Source organism: Schistocerca cancellata, chromosome 1 (assembly GCF_023864275.1).
Source record: "Schistocerca cancellata isolate TAMUIC-IGC-003103 chromosome 1, iqSchCanc2.1, whole genome shotgun sequence".
In the NCBI taxonomy this organism is placed as follows: domain Eukaryota; kingdom Metazoa; phylum Arthropoda; class Insecta; order Orthoptera; family Acrididae; genus Schistocerca; species Schistocerca cancellata.
In genome coordinates, this window is record NC_064626.1 from 170,588,965 (window position 1) to 170,609,130 (window position 20,166).

Below are 20,166 nucleotides of genomic sequence, written 5' to 3' on the forward strand. Positions count from 1 at the left end.
GCGAATCATGGAAGTGAGCCGGGACTTTGGTACCAGCTCAGTATTAACCCAGTGGGATGTGGGAATCCGCCTAAAATCCGTGTGTGGGCTGGCCAGCACACGGACCCTCGCCGTTAATAAGCCAGGTGGGTTGGATGCACCTCACGTGTACGAAAGCCACACTTTCACACGCTCGGCTCTCCGGAGGGGTGGGGTGATCGGAATAACCTCAATGAAAAATACATAAAAGCAACTAGAATGGAGAAGCATCTAGTAAAACCACAAGCCAGAAAATCCTAGTAGTAATACAGAGCAAAAAAAATATATATATATATATATATATATATATATATATATATATATATATATATATATATATTACATTGATGTGCTATTGTCAAGACTACAATACTCACAGTTTCACGATAATGTTACATAACTTGTAAAATATAATGACCTATTATTTGGTAGTTCCGTGCCCGGTAGCTGAATGGTCAGCGCGACTGAATGTCAATCCTAAGGGCCCGGGTTCGATTCCCGGCTGGGTGGGAGATTTTTCTCCGCTCAGGGGCTGGGTGTTGCGTTGTCCTAATCATCATCATTTCATCCCCATCGGTGCGCAAGTCGCCGAAGTGGCGTCAAATCGAAAGACTTGCATCCGGCGAACGGTCTACCCGACAGGAGGCCCTAGTCACACGACATTTTATTTTGTTTTCTAAAAAGAGCTGGCAAAAAAGACGGCAGATAACTTCCAGCCAAACACGTAACTAACGTGTATTCGGTCAATAACAGGAGCCGGTTATTAGTTTTATCGGTGCAAAGAAATAAAAAAATATGTAAGTATACTATCAAACAGTAATGAAAAATTCTTATTGATAAGAAGCTGATTGCTAGAATTTCAGGTCTCTCCTCTAATCAGACAAATGAGCTTCGTTATCAGACAGTTTGATTAGACGTTCAAAGTATATGATGTGGCCTTCCCTCTCGTCGAAGGTGCAAAGGACAGCCTCTTGTAATTGGAGAAGTGGGTATATAAGAGGCGGGGGATCCGCTGCGGGGCACCTCGTCTCCAGACTCGCAAAGGTCCATCATGATGAGGCAGACCGTTCTCGTGCTGGCGCTCGCAGCCTGCGTTCTTGGTGAGTGTTCAACGCTCTCTGTTTTGCTGTACATTTAGTTGTACGTTAGTAATCTGTTGTCAAGACATGTGGCCCTCTTGCTGCTCAATGTGTAGTAGCCGCTCTTCTGCTTTCCAGTCCCCATCGTTTCCAGAGACATTGTAATCACCGTATGTCACACTCCATGTTACGTAGATGCAAGGAAGCGAATTGGTTAAAACACAAATTTCATATTCAGGAGGACAATGGTTGAAATTGTTGCCTGGACATCGGTATTAACGTTTACCGTGATGTCTCTAAACCGCTAAGAGCAAACGTTGGAGCGGTCCATTGAAAAAGACACGGGTGCTGATGACCACGACGTTGAGCGCCCATAAGCCCCAACACACACACACACAGACACACAGAAAAAGATACAGCTGGCACTTTTCCGACTCTTCTCCAGTCCTACTAGCCTGCGCTCTGTCTCTAAGGGCCTCATCGTTGACGTAATGCTAAACCCTAACATTATTACCTTTTCAGCCCTAACTCTCAGCGAGACCAGGTGTGCAGGATAATTGCGGGGAAGACATAGCAGTAGCGAAGTCTGTTAACAATGCCACCCGTCCAAACAATGCAAGCTCTATTGTTACTCTTTCCACTTTTGAATTAATTTATCACTTACTTAAGTCATTCTAAGAGGATTAATGACTGACTGAGAAGGGGTCCGATGAGAGATTTAACTGATCGTGTGGAAAAGATTTTTATGGGGCTGGTCAAACGAATTGGGGCAAAAACGATGTTATTACTCGATTGTTTGATGTAAAGAATCAACGATGTTTAAGAAAAAACGGCAGAGTAGACCACATGCAGTGTAATATGAATGGGCTTTCTGAATTCTTTGTTTAAAAATAGGTTTTAATGGTTGTACTGAATTGAAAAGATCTAATAGTATCCGATTTTGAAAACTCTTATACAAACGCAAATAAACAGTTCTACACAACATCTTGAAAACTAACTATGGCATCAAATACTTCTATTTACTTTTTCTCAGAAAAGAAACATACTACCATTAAACAAACTCTCTGGTTTGAACTTGTGTCGAAAGAAAGTTAATATTTTGTGACCAATAATATACTGGAAAATTTCGTTAGTTACAAAGTAGAAATAACTGTTCACAGTACGGTAATTTTGATTATGACGTGTTCATTAGCAAGTCACCGAACTTTAAATCGAATGACTTATGCATAGATACGAACCTGTCGAATCCTAAGTGGTCTCGAAATTCTACGCCAGACGCACATATACTTCCTTAATTAAAGCACGAAAATTACGCCAGCAATTGCAAGTAAGCGGTGATGAAGAACAGCACTCGACGTGCCATTTATGTCTGGTTTGAGTTTTCAGCATATTTGAATGGGGGCAGAATTTTTGAAAAAGATTTTAAAAGGGCAGATTTTGATGTTCACTATCTCTCAACAAAAAAATTTAACAATGCTGGAGATGAGATCAGATCTATGTTCTAATTATTGCCAGAGGCAAAATCGGTGGAGACAAAAGTGTTCTAATGGAGTCATTGGGACCAATTTCGGATGTGATGTTGATGAACTATTGCTAACGTGGGAGAGGTGACGTGTGGAAAGAATGCAACTTGTAGTATAACCATCGTCAGCTTACTGTAACAAACAGTTGGGCTGCTGATTTGATGATGTCAGGTGGTTGCTTCGTCTCCAGTGCATAAGAAAGTTTGTTAAACAACTTTTATCGAAATTTAAGAGAGACTGAAAAAGGGAAAAGGAGGAAAATAATTAAAATATATAAAAATATACATAAAGTCCATTGTGTCTTCAAACTTCCAATTTTTTTCACAGTCCTATTTTGTACACAGTCTAATCGAGTCCCTGTCACGAATGGTGATGATGAAACGATGAAGACAACACGAACACCCATTTCCCAGGCAGAGAACATCCCCAACCCGCCCGGGAATCGAACCCGGGATCCCGTGATCCAGAGGCAGCAACGCTAGACACTAGACCGCGAGTTGCGGACACTGCTCTATGAAAGGAATAGGTTATATGCTGGCATCGGGTTTCACCTCCCTTCCCTCCTCCTCCTCCTCCTCCTCCTCCTGATCATCATCATCAACATAGGACACAAACATAACATTACATTGTGCACGGATTCATTACATTCACCTACACTGTAAAAAATACATATGCGGCACAACTCGCACATATCCACTAGGAAAGACGCCAAAGTGCACGGGTGCAGAACACATTTTGCGACAGGCGGCTGAACCAACATAGTGATTTATTTCAGTCAACTATGCCACATATCACCTACATTTTTTTTTAAATATTGAGATTATTTCTGTCGTCAAAGAGGAAGGTTGTTTGCATGTTAACGTTTTGTTTGTGTTAGTACCACAATGACAGTGGTTTCTATTGTGTTGCAGCGGCTGAGCTGCCCATCCGCCGTGTCCCACACAGCGGGCCCCACAGGAGGTTCGGCCTGAAGCACGGCCGCATCGTCGGTGGTGCAGATGCCACCCTGGGTAAGTCACTCCAATGGCACCTGTCTGTCTTCTGATGTACTGAAACGTGAGCCGTAAACTGCAGCACGTGGAATAGGGTTTTGTATGTGAACGAACAGAGTTACCAAAGCAATGTGTGGTTGTCGTACTTTAACAACGGGGAAGGAAGAAAAAGAAATCGACTGAAAGTCTTTGAAATACGACGTTTGGAGGACTTAAACGTCAACGGTATTGAATGTAAATGGAAAATTTAAATTTTTCGAGAGGGTTTCCGGAAGTGCAGCGGATCTTAAATAAGATCTGTTAAAACTTCCTTTCATTTCAAGGAACGAAACAAATTGAAACTGGGAAAATATTATTAATTCATATTGACACGAGGCTGCACTGGTGCAGTGCATCCGTTGAAGGAACTGCACACAAGACACTAGTGCGACCCATCCTAGGGAACAGCTACAGCCTTACGTCTATTAGCAGGAATGGAAGGAGACCATCGGAAGATAACGGTATAGCCTGTGGGTCAGCGTAAGAGAGATCTTAAAACTGAATTGTGGACAGGTAAGAGCCGTGGTAATCGCGAGTCTGTGTTAGCTGTACTTAGGTAGACTTTACAATGGTTCTACTATTTCCATGGTACATACGTGTAGGATGAAAGAGAGATTAGTGTGCACGATGTAAGGTGTATTCTTTTCAGTTGTTGTGGTAATTATTTAGTTGGTGTACACGTGGAACCAGCCTGCTGTCTGTGGGCTGAATCTGCTTGATTGTCCCTGACTGATTTAACGGGAAAAACCGAACTGTGCGTAGTTCGCTCGATTGATTTACAAAGTTGCGAATGAGTACGCTGTGCTGTCCTAACAAGGCCTCCTTGAGTGTATTATGTTCAGAATTTTTAAAATAACTTCATTTTCACAGGAGACAGGAAACCAAACGCACTTCGTTTAGAATTCCAATCAGTAAAACTATGAAAGGTAAATAACTCATGGTATTAGTCAATAAAAACGCCATGGCTCTTGTGCTGAACCATCATATGCTGAGTGCAGAAAATACCAGAACACTGTGGGGAAAGTCAGGCGGTCAGTGAGGTACCTCGCTAGTTACGGACTTGGACTGAAAACGTGCGAAAGTCACTAAGTGAAGTTGCAGCGGAAGAGGTTGGGTGGCAAGCCCGGTCTCTCTTCTTTCTCCCTCGGAGCCTTTGTCCCGCTCCTACGCGGGGTCGGCTGTTTATTACGGATTTGGCAGTGTTAATTGGAGAGGGTGGCCGAATGCTCTTCCTGACACCACCTCGAACCACCCCGGACGTAAGTAGTGTACCCCAGCTGTCTTCGTCTAGTGTAAGTCATGAAATAGTGCGAACGTTTTCAAATGTCTGTTTGTCGTGTAACTGAGGCGGAACTTGGGGACCAGCCCGGTATTCACCTAGCGAGATGTGGAAAACCACCTAAAAATCACTTCCAGGCCGGCCGACATACCGGCCGTCGTCGTTAATCCGCCGGGCGGATTCGATCTGGGGCCGGCGTGCCTACCCAACTGCACGTGGCGCACATACCGCTTACAGTTGACGTTGCTGGGGTACTGGTAGACATTGTCCTTTGTGAGGAGTGCGGCATCAGCAGGCGCTGAGCCGGCGTGTTGTGTGTGCAGGTCAGTTCCCGTACCAGGTGTCGCTGCAGTGGGTGATGCTGGGCGTCGCGTCGCACACGTGCGGCGCCTCCGTCGTCAGCGCCAACGCTCTCGTCACCGCAGGCCACTGCGCCGACCCGCTGTTCGTCGGACACTACGAGGTGAGCGGCACGCCTAAACACTAACATTCTTACGTGTGAGTCGACTACAACCACAGATACTAATAGCAGTTGAAATTTCACCCTAAATTACGAGTTTCTGAACGTCGTTTCGACCAGTGTCGCGTAACTGGTATTAGCACGAATGTTTTGTTAGATGACGATGTAGATGACACTGGTCCAAACGAGGCGACTCGTCATCCGTTTTATACAACTGGTATCGTGAGGACACTCCATCTGTTGCACGAAACAGTAAGCCTGAAATACTGTACAGGGTGAAGCGAAATTCACTCACTCGGGCTTCGCAGCGCGACTCCTCACATGCCAGCGATAAAAATGTCTCTCACAGTCGAGGGTTCGATCCTGGGCTCAAGCATATGTTTTTTTTGTGGTAAATGTAGTCCAGATGATGCGGTATCTGGCATCTTAATCGTCAACAGCGATTGCAGCGGATCCTCTGGAAAATATTTGTACTTACATACAATAATCGTAGAAATGGAAGATTGGTCAGCTTTGAAAGAAGCCCTTTCCATGTCGTGGGCTCGAATTTATTCGCACCATTTCACCTACTGGATGCGAAACCTGTTTCCTTTGTACTTTCCTCTAATGTTCACATAGATTAATAACAACTATTATTCTAGCCTCGTTCAGGTCCACTACATTTCGTTAGGGCCTTACATTATCAGTAGGACTGGCAACATGCTTTGCAAATAATGTCCAAACTCGGTTACTATTTCTGTCTGTTATCACCATGATGCCATTATTTGTTTCAACTATATGTTTCTTATTTGTATAATCACGTATCTGTTGTGTTCAGCCTTATAAAATGTAAATTTAGGATACATGTGACCTAAGAAACGGTATATAATACAGTATGAAATGCCAGAAGGAAATTAGCAAATAAAGAAATGAACCCCAACCCAGGGTTGAACCCTCGACGTCCTGGATGCTAAGCCAAAACTTCATCCACTGCACCAACTGCACAGAACAAGTAAAATGGTAGTTACCCTTCATGTGGTTACAGTGTTGCCAGATTGCCACTCTTTAACGTCCTTTTTCTGCCACATGTACTCGCCAGACGAAATTTTGTGAGACATTTTTTTATCGCTGGCATGTGAGGAATCGCGCTGCGAAACCCGAGTGCTCGAATTTCGCTTCACCCTGTATAAAAGAAATGGCTTGCCATGACGTATAGAGAAAAATCTATTATTTATGGTAGTGGCTGTATTAGTAGTATCGTCTTAAGTCGTTGCAATGAAACATTTCATATGAAACAGTGAGACGTACAAGATAATGGAGATGGACTGGCAGCCTATATTCACTCTCCAGCAAAATAAATAACAGACCAACAACCATTTATAAAGTTTTCAATTTTTAGTTTTAAATATCAATAACAATTATGTAAATTGAAGGTGGGCGGGGGGGGGGGGCGGGGGGGGGGGGAAGAGAAAGGAAAGGAAAGAGAAGAAACTAATGACATCATCGATACTTTATGCGGAATCAGCGGCGACGAGTGAAACTGTGAGCCATACCGGGACTCGAAACTTCAGTATCCTCTTTACTAAGCGGTTGCGTTAACCACCACGCCACCTAGACACCTTATTCATCGCTCATGCGCGGACTATCTCGACACGCTCCGCAGTCGACTCACATCCCCACCAAGCGCCTCCTATCCACAGTCCCCAGTCCATGTCCTCCATGCTTGCTAATCTTAGATTCCCGCCGGAGGTCGAACGTAACTGAAGGATGTGAATTCACTGTCCAGTGTGGCGCATTAGTTTCATGAATCCGCGGTGCCTGTTCTTTTGCATATATCAGAAAGAACGGATACTATGTATTCTTATAATAAATGTCAATTACTTATAACTTGACTGTATGCACTTTACGATAGTGTTCATAACCTGAAAACGCTGCAGTTAAGCCGAAAACTCAGGCAATAACAAAGTCATTTATTGCCTTCAAACTGCAGTACAGTTGGCTTTTGTACAGAGAGTGCAATATTTCTACTTTTCTGAAGGTCGTTCGGCACGTTGGTATCCCATTGACTGATATCAAAACATAGGGAGTACCTTCGTAAAAGAGAGACGTTTTCAGCAGCCATTGTTTGAGTCTGTACCCCGAATAAAGGTAACACTCGAAATATAATGGCATCGTGAGTAACTTTAGGGAAACATAGAACCACCTAGACAGTCTATCGTCTTTGTGTGATAGTGAGTAGTAGCTCGCCTTACATATGGTTGAAGTAGAAGATAATGTGAAGAAGGCAGATTCCGGTACCTTTTGAGTTCTGTGTCGATCTCTAATGATCTCGTTGTCGACGGAACTTTAAACGGTAATTTTCGTTTGAGTACTGTCATGGTTGTCCGTCCTAAACTCGGACACTTCGAGGAAAATGGTTAACTGCAACGTTACGATGAGGAATAAAATCGGAGGAGAGTATGGGATCGATTTTAATGAGGACAAATCGACGATCGAAAGAGAGTTCAGTAGTTACAAGATAAAATGAGAAATGCAACTTTTTATTTACACTGCTGATCTGAGAGATCTTCGGCGCGTCAGACTACAGGAAGATCAATCAGCAGAAAAGTCTCACGAAGAAGTAATGTGATCACATAGCGTAGTCATAGAATAAAAGCAATATTCGTTGCGGAAAATGCATTGAGTAAAAGTAAGGAACGATCCTGCCAGACCGACGATAAAAGTGCATAGCCTTCAGGAAAAGTATAATAAAAAGAGGTAAGGAAATATTGACGCCCAATTTTGGTTGAATCATGTCGTTAATGGTGGACTAAAGGGACTAACAGATAACGACAGATCTAGAACCGCGCGACCGCTACGGTCGCACGTTCGAATCCTGCCTCGGGCATGGAAGTGTATGATGTCTTTAGGTTGGTTAGGCTTAAGTAGTTCTAAGTTCTAGGGGACTAATGACCTCAGATGTTAAATCCCATAGTGCTCAGAGCCATTTTAACCATTTGAAATAACGACAGAAGAGTCGTCTGCCAGGCAATCTACGGTAGCTGTCTGTGTATGTCTATACTGTATACACGTGCAGAAGGCTGTTAAATAATAAGCACAGCCATTCTACGAGCGGTAGCATGGCTTGTTCATCACGTAATAGTGGAATTAAGTATGGTCGTTGATATAGGTTGATATCAAAGACATCTTGACACATCTCCCAAGACGGTTTCTCTGTTGTTTTTGTATGAAGTCGTATTGCACTTGTTTGCTATCAAGGGTTAATAATAAGCCTCAATCGTAATGTCTGAAACTTGTTCCAGGCCGTCGCCGGTATCAACTCCCTGAGCAGTGACTCGTCCATCGAGCAGAGGAGCCAGGTCTCCGAGCAGATTGTGCACCCGGACTACGAGATGGTGGGGTAAGTCTCAGAGCCGCTGCTCTTTGGAAAGCGTGTGGAACGTGAATTCCTGACCTCCCTATACAAAAAGTTCCAAAAATAGTGATTTCAAAAACAGTTGTATGTATCACAACGAAATATGGGTAGCTGCAGTCATTATATTAGTCGATCACCTGCAACAAGATGTGTCACTGAAGGGGCCATTGAAATATTAACTATCTTAAGGCTGTAGCATATGTGACAGGCAAACAGACTGACAAGCTATTTCAATGTCTGGATGAACATTCATTCTACGGTTTTCCATGCCCATAAGAAGAAGAAGGCACATTAATGACTAGAGATAAAAGATTTAACTTGCAAACCTACCTTAGAAACTTTTTTACTTTATTGATTGCAGCTAGTAGTACTTACTAAAATCTGTAATATATTATTCTTGACTGAAACTAACAGTTATTAATGTGCTGGTTCCAGACACCAGAGAAGTAATGAAACTTTAAGTATCGCTCCTACAACAAATAATACCAAAATGTGCCAGAAAATATTACCATCTCCATGACTCCTGAACCTGAAAATCAATTTTACCAGCCCTCATGTTCGTGACGAGCATTGAAGTCATTTTTATCCCCAAGCATAGTCCAGGAAAAGGAATGCAAAGCTGATGGTTCCTTTTAAAGCGCAATGTCGATTTCGTTCCACATCCTTGACACCATCCGAGCTTGTCTCTAATGACCTCGATGTCGACGGGACGTTAAACCCAACCCTCCTTCCTTCTGCGCCACTACAGGGTGTTCGTCTTAAAACGTGCTAAATTTCTACTTACAACGCAATTTATCGTCCTTTTACAAAGTTCCATGAGACGAATCTGCGTTGCTCAAGGGTGTGAATATGCACGCTCGTCGAAGATGTTAGATCACATGAGGTATCTTACTTAATAGAAGAGCAAGCTTTGATTTATCATAAGGAAATGAGTTCCTGCAGCCACTCACATGAAGTTCATTTCCTTACTAGAAATAATCCCATATTCATACAGAAGTATTAACTGCTAGTCGTACCATTTTGTTTTCAGACACAGACAACATTTTTCAGCAAACTGTTGAAAATGATCTGTAGTTCTCATCTATAAACCTCGAGACAAGTAAAATAAGTTAGAAATTGGAGATGGAACTATAGTTGTATAGCGTCCTATGTAACTGCCGTTCAAACGAAAGCCGTTGCTTGCACGCACGTACTGCAGTTCATTAGCAGGCCGATGTCAGCGTAGTGGCGCCACTCAAAGGGAAGACCGGTATGCGTGATGTGAGGAGGACCATTCTAGTGGTAGTACCACCAAACACCCCAGTAACACCATAATTACGTGATGCACCCATCTATTGGCAGACGGCCTCTGCAAGCGTACACAATCTCCGAATATTGTTTTATTTCTTTGAGTGCTGTGGCGATCCAAACAGTGAGGATGACACATGAACTGGTTCTGTGTTTCATTAGTAATAGGTTAACTTGGAGAGATGGTAACTCAATTTTTCTACTCGGGTGATTAATTTCTGTGGCACATTCGTTACCCTACAGTTACGGACCAGGTTGTCCCATGGCACGCAATACACTCGTTTTCACAAACGTTTTGCTGGAGTAGCAGGTGGTGTTGAGGTTGTTTGGTTGTGCTCTGTGTTGCAGCACTGTCGCCATCAACGACATCGCCGTCTTCCTACTGCAGTCCAGCCTGTCTCTGAGTGGCAACGTGCAGGCCATCTCGCTGCCCACCGCTGGAGCCATCCCCACCGGTAAGTCCGTAAGCCGTGGCTGCTTTTGTCATCAGTCGCTGTTACTGGAATGTTGTAGCAATAGACCACAGCCGCAGTGTAGAAAATACAATTGTTTACAGGATATTATTAATGTAAAGCAGCAAACTAGCCATAAAAATTGTAACTGGTTGAGGTTACCATTAAAAATATGCCGTATTATGTAACAGCCGTAGGAATGTTGTTTGACGAAAATGCAGTCTACTCTTTCTCTAGAATATTGTTCTCCCATTTACTTTCTTTTTTTATGTTGAGTGGCGTCATAGTCTAGTCATTTCTTTGCCGTTTTGCTATGTAGTGCCAGATGTAGAATAAACCATAGCTATAAAAAATTGCTTACAAGATCAACAACTTATATTTTACGTATATCTATAAAATGATTCGCTGGTCCAGACTGCCCATAACCACCTTTTGCTGTCAGAGGTAATCGTGCAAGTTCAAATTGGCTTCCATGTTTCCTATGTCATCGACGTCTCATTATAATTATCTTATCGCCCGTATACCTGTTCAACTGTGTTAGTGTCAGTCTTGCTATGAAATTGGCAATTGTTGCTTTCCATGTTACCGTTTCATTAACAAGGAACTGTCGAATTGCGCATAAGTGGTTGAGCTGGAGTGAAATAGCCACGTGTCACGCAAGTAAGTTCCAATTAGAATATATGGTAAGAACTGATCTGAATAGCTTGAGTCTGTTTGATCAGAAATAAAAATACTGTTTATCCAAAAACGTTTTCCCATACTTGGATGAGGGTGATGTTTTACCGTTGGATGATGTAGAGGAAAGTTAATCATATGCTGTGAGAAATGCTAAACATTTTTCCGGTTTGCACAAACCATGTTTATTAGAAACGAGGTTATCTAGCTCTCTATACTATCGATTATATTTTTCCTTTCTCTTTCTATCCCTGCGTTTCACTGTTAACTGTTTTATTGCCTTACAAATTCTTAAAATATTAATTTTAAAAAGCGCTGTGATACTGTCTTGCTGACATGTTTGTTCATGATTGTCTCTTACCGTTCCTTTCCCTGACCGGTAGATAATTATCACAGTGTGGCGGATTATTTTCAGTCAGTTACTGCAGTTTGTATAGTGATAGGTACTACGCGGTCCCTTTCGCCTCTACAGATATCTCACTTTTTATTTGCGTGGCTGCGGTTCCTGTTCAATTCATGTAAATGATCACAAGTAACGGCTCTTGATGTCCACCTTAGTCGGACCTGGGTCGTTTTATAATTGCAATCAGGATCACGCGCTTTAGGGCGTCACTGCAGAATCATTGAAAACAAATGGGTACCCTGACTTAACAAGTGCAAACAAGTTCAAAGCGTACTTCACTATGCAAATCCCACCTATCATCTGTAAACTAATTTTATTTCTAATATCAACTTTGATTATGAACACTCGTATTTCACGAGATTTGAAGTCACTCGTTACACGTTCTTGAACCCTAGGTTATGATGAACGCTGCAGTCGATGGATGAACATTTAAGGAATGTGGCCTTGTTCTGTGTTACCGACGATTTTACAGCGTCTTCTACATCTTCATCATACTCTGCAAGCCACCTAATGGTGTGCTGCGGAGGCTACTTTTTGTACCACTAACTGAGCCCCCCAATCCTGTTCCACTCGCGAATAGCTCGTGTGGAGACTGTCGGTAAGGCGCTGTGTTGGCTCCAATTTATCGAATTTTCTCCTCATCGTCTTTACGCCAGACGTATGTAGGGGGAAGTAATATGTTGTCTGACTCTTCCCGGAAAGGGTTCTCTCTATATTTCAAAAGTAAATCTCTCCGTGATGCCCAACGCCTTTCTTGTAACGTCTGCCAATGGGGTTCGTTGAGTGTCTCCGTAATGCTTTCGTGCCGACTAAATGATTCGGTGACGAAACGTACCGCTCTTCATTGCATTTTTCTCTATCTCTTCTATCAGTCCGATACTGTAGGGATCTCAGATTAATAATACTCAAGAATCGGGCGAACAAGTGCCTTATAAGCCACTTCTTGCGTGGTTGAGTTACATTTCCTTAAGATTCTTCCTATGAATCTGTCTGGCATCTGCTTTTCCCACTATATGTTTTATATGGTCGTTCCACTTAAAGTCGTTCCGGATCATTACTCGTAGATATTTTAAGGCAAATACTGTTTCCAGTGGTTTATCATCAATAGCGCAGCTGTACATCAGTGGATTTCTTTTCCTATGTGTGTAAAAAATGTTACATTTATTTACGTTCAGGGTCAACTACCAGAGCCTGCACCATTCAGCAATTCTCTTGAAGTCATTCTGCAAATCGCTACTATCTTCTGACGTTGCTACTTTGTTATAGACAACCGTATCATCAACGAACAGCCTTAAACAACATCCGACGCTTTTTACCAGGTCATTTATGTACATTATAAACAGTAACGGTCCAACCACACTTACTTGGGGTACACCACAAATTACCTCTATGTCTACCGGCTCTGTTTCGTTCGGAGCGACATGACGAACTAGACCTTTCGTTTTGCAGCTGGATCGTCTGCGATCCTGTCAGGCTGGGGTAGCACCAGCACTGGAATCCTGCCCCACGTGCCCGACATCCTGCAGTGGGTCGAAGTCAGCATCGTCAGCAACACGGAGTGCGCAGAGCTGCTGGGCGACAGCGAGCTCAACGACGACAACGTGTGCACCGGGCCCGTGACCGGCGGCATCTCCGCCTGCTCGGTAAGTAGCCTGCCGGAGCCGCAGGCGGCGCCTGTGCCCCAGCGGGAGACCGGTATTAGCGAATAATGGAATCTGTACACGCACGAAAACTTCAGACGTCTTGCATCAGTTAACCCTTTCAAAACTTTCCCTTCAGGTATGCGAGTGTTGTTAGAATACATACAGGGTGATCAAAAAGTCAGTATAAGTTTGAAAACTTAATAAATAACGTAATAATGTAGATAGAGAGGTAAAAATTGACACACATGCTTGGAATGACATGGGGTTTTATTAGAACCAAAAAAAGTTCACAAAATGTCCGACAGATGGCGCTCGACTGCAAAACTGCTACCGTGACGGGTGAGAGGTACGCCGATATGTTACAGAATCGCATCATCCCCAGCCTGGCTGATAAACACCTGCTGGAACGTACGATGTTTATGCAGGGTAGCGCCCCACCCCATATTGCTAGACGCGTGAAACATCTCCTGTGCGCGTCGTTTGGTAATGATCGTGTGCTCAGCCGCCACTTTCGTCATGCTTGGCCTCCCAGGTCCCCAGATCTCAGTCCGTGCGATTATTGGCTTTGGGGTTACCTGAAGTCGCAAGTGTACCGTGATCGACCGACATATCTAGGCATGCTTAAAGACAACATACGACGCCAATGCTTCACCATAACTCCGGACATGCTTTGCAGTGCTGTTCACAACATTATTCCTCGACTACAGCTATTGTTGACGAATGATGGTGGACATATTGAGCATCTCCTGTAAAGAACATCATCTTTGCTTTGTGTTGCTAATTATTGCTATTCTGATCAGATGAAGCGCCATCTGTCGGACATTTTTTGAACGTATGTATTTTTTTGGTTCTAATAAAACCCCATGTCATTCCAAGCATGTGTGCCAATTTGTATCTCTCTATCTACATTATTCCGCGATTTATTCAGTTTTCAAATATATATTGACTTTCTGATCACCCGGTATTTTACCATCACGAAACGTAGAAACTGGAGTTCACTGAAGAGATAGGTAGCTGCATCAGTGCTTAACTTCTAGTTCTCTTACAGAGGTAGACAATATTGGGAACAGTCAACAGCATTCACACTTGGGCTACTGGCGGCAGTCAAACTGATTGCAGTTTCTGGATCATTCTGATAATAGGTCATCATTTGTACGATAAATGAAAGCTACTCGAACTTACAGTATCTTGCAAGATAAGCAGTTACGTGACAAAAAATAACGAACAAGACACTCTGAACTGCTCTAAGCAGTCACACACGCATAAGGTAACTGATAGAAAACTTAGTTTAAACATGCAGAAAAGAAAAGATTAAATGATCAGTCGCGCGGAGTGGCAGCGCGGTTTGAGGCGCCATGTGACGGATTGCGCACCCCTCCCGTCGGAAGTTCGAGTCCTTCCTCGGGCTGGGTGTGTGTGTTGTTCTTAGCAATAATTAGTTTAAGTTAGTTTAGGTAGTGCTTAAGTCTAGGAACCGATGGCTTGAACAGTTTGGTCCCTTAGGAATTCACACACACAAAGGATAAGATCAAGAGGATTAACGGGGTAGTAATAAGTTCAGATGGAATGGCTTGTACGAGGTCTATTTCTTAAGTAAGAACTGTCGTCCTGACACTGACTCTTTCTTTTGAAACTCAGGAGCAATTAGTAATCACCGGGTGCTAGATCAGCGCTACACGTTCTCTTGGACTTCTGCATCAACGTTCTACACCGCGTCTTCAATAATGAGTAATAATCGATCACTTTGCAATTCATTATCAACATTTGTAAAGAAAGCCATGTCTAAACGTTTGAAGAATTTTGGTAACCATTTCACCTATTGTGGTGATTTCTGCTTAAACTTCACTAAGCTTTCGATGAATTTCGATCTCTTGGAAGAGTCTTGTGCACGGGGAACGAATTACGACACGTATTTGACACTATACAGCGAAGTAGGCCATAGTTAAAACGACGATAACTAAAAACAAAAACACGCCTTGTATAATGATCACCAACAGACGTACATAATTACGAGCCCATAATCTCTCTACCTGTTAAATACCCATGTAACTGGCTGTGCCGCATGCTGAGTGCTTGACTTGTTTCTCTGCAGGGAGACTCCGGCGGCCCACTGGCCCAGGACGGCGCCCTCATCGGAGTCGTGTCCTGGGGAATCATCCCATGCGGCTCTGTCGGAGCGCCTTCCGTCTTCACCAGGGTGTCTTCCTTCACAGACTTCGTCAGCCAGTACGTTTAAACCCTTCACGATGGGACCTGTGATCTTGATTGATTAACGCATAATAAAAATACTAAAAAAACCTGCAGTCTTATTTGTTCCCTACATTCTGAATCCGAGGCTCTTGGACAATGATGAAACTCATTGATTCTCACTGAACAATCAAATAACTAGTCGCCCCAAAGGGCGGAGCTACAATGTCTTAAGAACACAGAATTGTAAACAAACTACAGAACGATAAAGTTCGAATGCACGCGACGTTCTTCCTAGACGAACGGAACTATTCGGAAAACAGGAAAATTATTAGCGAATGAAAGGCTTCAACATTATTTCTTAAATCTGCAAAGACGTACTGCTATGAATGTCATTAGCAGCAAGCTCTTCAACAAAGATGTTTACGGGTGCAGCTTTGCACTCTGCTTATTTCCATCACCACGTTCTGCAGAACACATATGAAGGGCTTATTTCAATGGTGGTACAAGTCCATTTTTATTCGTTCTGAGGTACAGAGTCCTAAAGTTAAAAGAGCGATGAAAAATCTGCAGTTGAGATACCAGAAAGAATCAAGCATATGGCTTCTTGCTAGAGATGAACGTTTCTTTCTGTTTGTTTGCATCATTGATTTGAGAAGAATTATAGGCAGAAAAGTGGAGGTAATGGACTTGTACCACTATTGAAATAAGCCCTTCATATCTGGCTTACCACTAACAATTTGAAAGGAAGATTTTTATAGCATCAGTGACTTCTGGAAAGCAAGGATTACAAGACTCAGCTTTGTTACACACGTGTACCGAAGCTACAGGAAGGCAACGGGAAATTTAATGCTTAAGTGTCCTAGACGAATTGGTGACTAGAAGCAGATAGCTGACTCAGTTGGGAAAGGATGAGACGTAGAGCAAGATTGGTCTTTTTGAAGGAACTTATCTGAAGTGATAAGCGAAACGCTGGGTAACCTGCCTCTGACTGGACGCTGCTTCACTAAAGTGCATGTCTTGTGTACTAATCGACTTCACTAACTGTAATAAAGCTATGCCAGGAGTTAGTTTACTATTCAGTCGACGTTTGATGCCTAGGAACGTAGTTCCTTCAATTAAATTCAGCAACTTTGGATGCAGACTGTCCACTGTTTTCAGTGTATCACGATAAAGCTGTAGTTCTCTTTTAGTTTTCCTGTAGTGTTGTGCACTCGTAATTTAGGATCAGGCAACATCAGCAATTAGTCTTTCTGAGAAAATAGCGCGATCAACATTCTTAGGTCACGGCGTCGCTGGTCTGCACTTCCAACGTCTGAAGTTCTTTCATGATCACCTGAGGCACAACCTCACAAGCCTCTGTAAGAGCTATCACACTGGCAAGACTTGGAACGCAGGGAGATTCACAAGGTGACTGCCGTATCTAAATCTACATGAACGTGTTCATACTGGTGCCGGCCGGGGTTTAAGAGCGGTTCTAGGTGCTTCAGTCTCTAACCGCGCGACCGTAGGTCGCAGGTTCGAATCCTGCTTCGGGCATGGATGTGTATGATGTCTTTAGGTTAGTTAGGTTTAAGTAGTTCTAAGTTCTAGGGGACTGATGACCTCAGATGTTAAGTCCCATCGTGCTCAGAGCCATTTGAACCATTTGTCATTTAAATGACTGGCAGAGAGTTCATCGAAACACCTTCATGCTATTCCTCTACCGTTCCACTTTTCAACAGCACACAAAGGCTTAAATCCTTCTGTGCAAGCTCTGATTCCCCTTAATTCATTGTGATGATCATTTCTCCTTAAGTAGATGCGCGCCAACAAAATATTTCCACTCTCGAAAGAGAAATTTGGAAGCTGAAATTTCATGAGTATGGTTGGAATTAAGATATCAGGCGAGATATAGCGTTACGGAATTCTAGTTCACTAGAACAATTACCTGTGTTCTCCGTTCTGTAAGCTCCAAACCGGAGAGCTATGTCCTCAACTAAGTACAACACTTAACGCTGAATGTTCGTTTATTACAGACATGAAAGCACAGACAGAACAGAACAGAACTGTCTTGAGGACAGAGAATATTAATATTTATCAAAACGTTGGATACTCCTGAAGCCCACACAGAAGCATACCGACAATCCTTCTTTCCACGAACAATACGAGACTGGAATAGAAGGGAGAACCGATAGAGGTACTCAGGGAACCCTCCGCCACACACCGTCAGATGGCTTGCGGAGTATGGATGTAGATGTAGATGTAGAAAATGCAAACATTACAATCATAACAAATTTCGGGAACCTTCTGCTAAGGATAAGCTCTAAATAACAATATTTGGTGGTGATCAGATTGTAAGTAGGCTGTTTATGTTTTCTTATTGGCAACGTTACGTAGCGCTCTGTATGAAAATCACTGGCTGTGCTGTGTGCAGTCTGTGGCTAGTTTGCATTGTTGTCTGCCATTGTAGTGTTGGGCAGCGGCAGCTGGATGTGAACAGCACGTAGCGTTGCGCAGTTGGAGGTGAGCCGCCAGCAGTGGTGGATGTGGGGAGAGAAATGGCGGAGATTTGAAATTTGTAAGACTGGATGGCATGAACTGCTATATATATATTATGATTATTAAGGTAAATACATTGTTTGTTCTCTATTAAAATCTTTCATTTGCTAACTATGCCTATCAGTAGTTAGTGCCTTCAGTAGTTTGAATCTTTTATTTAGCTGGCAGTAGTGGCGCTCGCTGTATTGCAGTAGTTCGAGTAACGAAGATTATTGGTGAGGTAAGTGATTTGTGAAAGATGTAGGTTAATGTTAGTCAGGGCCATTCTTTTGTAGGGATTTTTGAAAGTCAGATTGCGTTGCGCTAAAAACATTGTGTGTCAGTTTAAGCACAGTCCTATATAATTGTTTTTAAGGGGACGTTTCAAGATTTGAATGTACGACCCGCAGTATCCCTCTCCTGGAGACACAGCGACCCACTGTTTTGAAAGTTCACAATGGAGCCGACTACTGCATTCTGGGTCTAGATCCTCTCAGTGGTCCTCTGTATGGAAGCGCTGGAGGATCCTCAGATTCCTTACGTTCGCCAATGTTGTCACATTATCTTCAATATCAGGAGTAACGAAGATAGCCCCTCCTGTTGAAGCTTCGCAATCATCAAGTGGGCCTTCAATTTCGGTGAACATGAAGCCTCTATTGTCGATCTGTACCTGAAGACTATAGTAGAGCTTCATACGGAGGAGATGGACGACTTCTGGGCTGTTCTACCTGTCTACTTTATGAAGAGTCACAATCCTGTAGTTTCTATGTGGTTTCCAACAAGCGACGAAAGATATGATAGGGCCCAGAGTCGCCCTTTAATAAATTTTCTGATAGTCCAACATTGCGCACAGACGCAAAAATTCATATCAAGTCTCCCAGGCTGTATCTCACTGACCGGTGTTTGGCGTTATAGCGCTCTCACTTCTTCTCATGAGCGTCCAGAATCTGCATGCAGGCTAGCTGTGTTGCTTCTTCGGTCTTGGCAAGGGGTTTTCACATAGTCACCCTCAATATCGTCTATTTAACAATAAAATTCACCAAACAGCTATGCAATTGAAATTTTATTTTATTTTACTTTCACTGCCAGTTTTGGCAGTTCATTATGCCATATTCAGGCTCCAAATGAATGGCTCTTTGGCGAATTTTATTGTTTAATATTTGACCAGTCGTTGTCCCATGTCCACAAGGGATCAATCGTCTAATTAAAACAGGAACAATGTATCCATTATCGCTTCGGCCTCGCGATAATGGAGCAGAGAGAACTGTGTGAAGTCTGTAGCGCCATATGCAAACATCACTATGGGCGCTATCACAACCCAATCTCTTTGTTCGACATGAACATACGAGCTCATCGAGAACAAATACGCCAATTCTTATTAATGCGTTCTGTGAGACCACTCGTCTTTGGGTGGAAGGCAGTGTTTCTTCGTGTGCACGATGCCGTAATGTGAAGTTACCTTTGATAACAGTCTCGATTGGAAACGTTTTCTACAATCAGTGATCATCACAGGAGGTGCTGCATGTTTCAAAGTGATGCCTTCTACAAGGAAGCTTCAATTTCCGAAGTTCCGGCAGTCGACCCAGCTTAGGTAACAGCGTAAAGCTGAAGTACTGAGTGTAAACTATACCCATCGACTCCTGTTTGTCGACTTCCAGAACCTCCCCAAGAGACCGATTCCAATCCGATGTAATGGCGCTGCCGCTGGCGGAATTGGTATCGGATGCCCTGCAGGTAATAGGCTCGTGCTTCTGCCACTGCATTCCTTACGGTGGCTCACATAGTGTCTAACGAATCAGTAAAGAACTGGCCATTGACACCAGCGTCTAATTCTGTCTGGAATCTTTCCGAATCACGCGTGACCAGATGTTGGAGCGTCATGCTCCAGGACAGCTGGCCATATATGAGTTGGGATGACTACCAACCATTTCCACGTCCTTGGTCCATATTTGCTCCCATACTATATTCCGATTATTAATTGGAGACGTCCTTGGATGTGTTCCTCCTTCTTAAGCAATTCTACAGTTTTCAGCACAGCTGAGCCTTCATTCTGTTCATCAGTAGTGTCATTTCATGCAGCGATGACTGAGATTTCATTTACGCTGCTATGTTCCGCAGGAACCCATGTACGGAAACAAGTCTTTGGTGTTTGAGCAACAAGGTTGATTAGAATTTTGCAGAATACACCGACATGATCTTTTTGTATGACGAAGAT

At 43.1% G+C, this 20,166-nt stretch overlaps 1 protein-coding gene across 1 annotated transcript; it reads left to right on the forward strand.

Annotated features, from left to right (window-relative positions):
* Positions 1-990: 990 nt before the first annotated feature.
* LOC126168066 (trypsin-1-like) lies at positions 991-15,535 on the forward strand. The gene is made up of 7 exons (XM_049920527.1): positions 991-1,118; positions 3,532-3,630; positions 5,254-5,393; positions 8,672-8,769; positions 10,420-10,526; positions 13,051-13,244; positions 15,337-15,535. Exons 1-7 carry the CDS (start codon positions 1,070-1,072, stop codon positions 15,478-15,480), a joined length of 831 nt encoding a protein of 276 aa, XP_049776484.1. The 5' UTR covers positions 991-1,069; the 3' UTR covers positions 15,481-15,535.
* The last annotated feature ends 4,631 nt before the right edge of the window (positions 15,536-20,166 follow it).

Coding starts and splice junctions, on each gene's coding strand:
- LOC126168066 (XM_049920527.1), top strand. CDS start 1,070: ATGATGAGGCAGACCGTTCTCGTGCTGGCGCTCGCAGCCTGCGTTCTT. Junction 8,770..10,419: donor CCGGACTACGAGATGGTGGG/GTAAGTCTCAGA, acceptor TCTGTGTTGCAG/CACTGTCGCCATCAACGACA. Junction 10,527..13,050: donor CGCTGGAGCCATCCCCACCG/GTAAGTCCGTAA, acceptor TTCGTTTTGCAG/CTGGATCGTCTGCGATCCTG.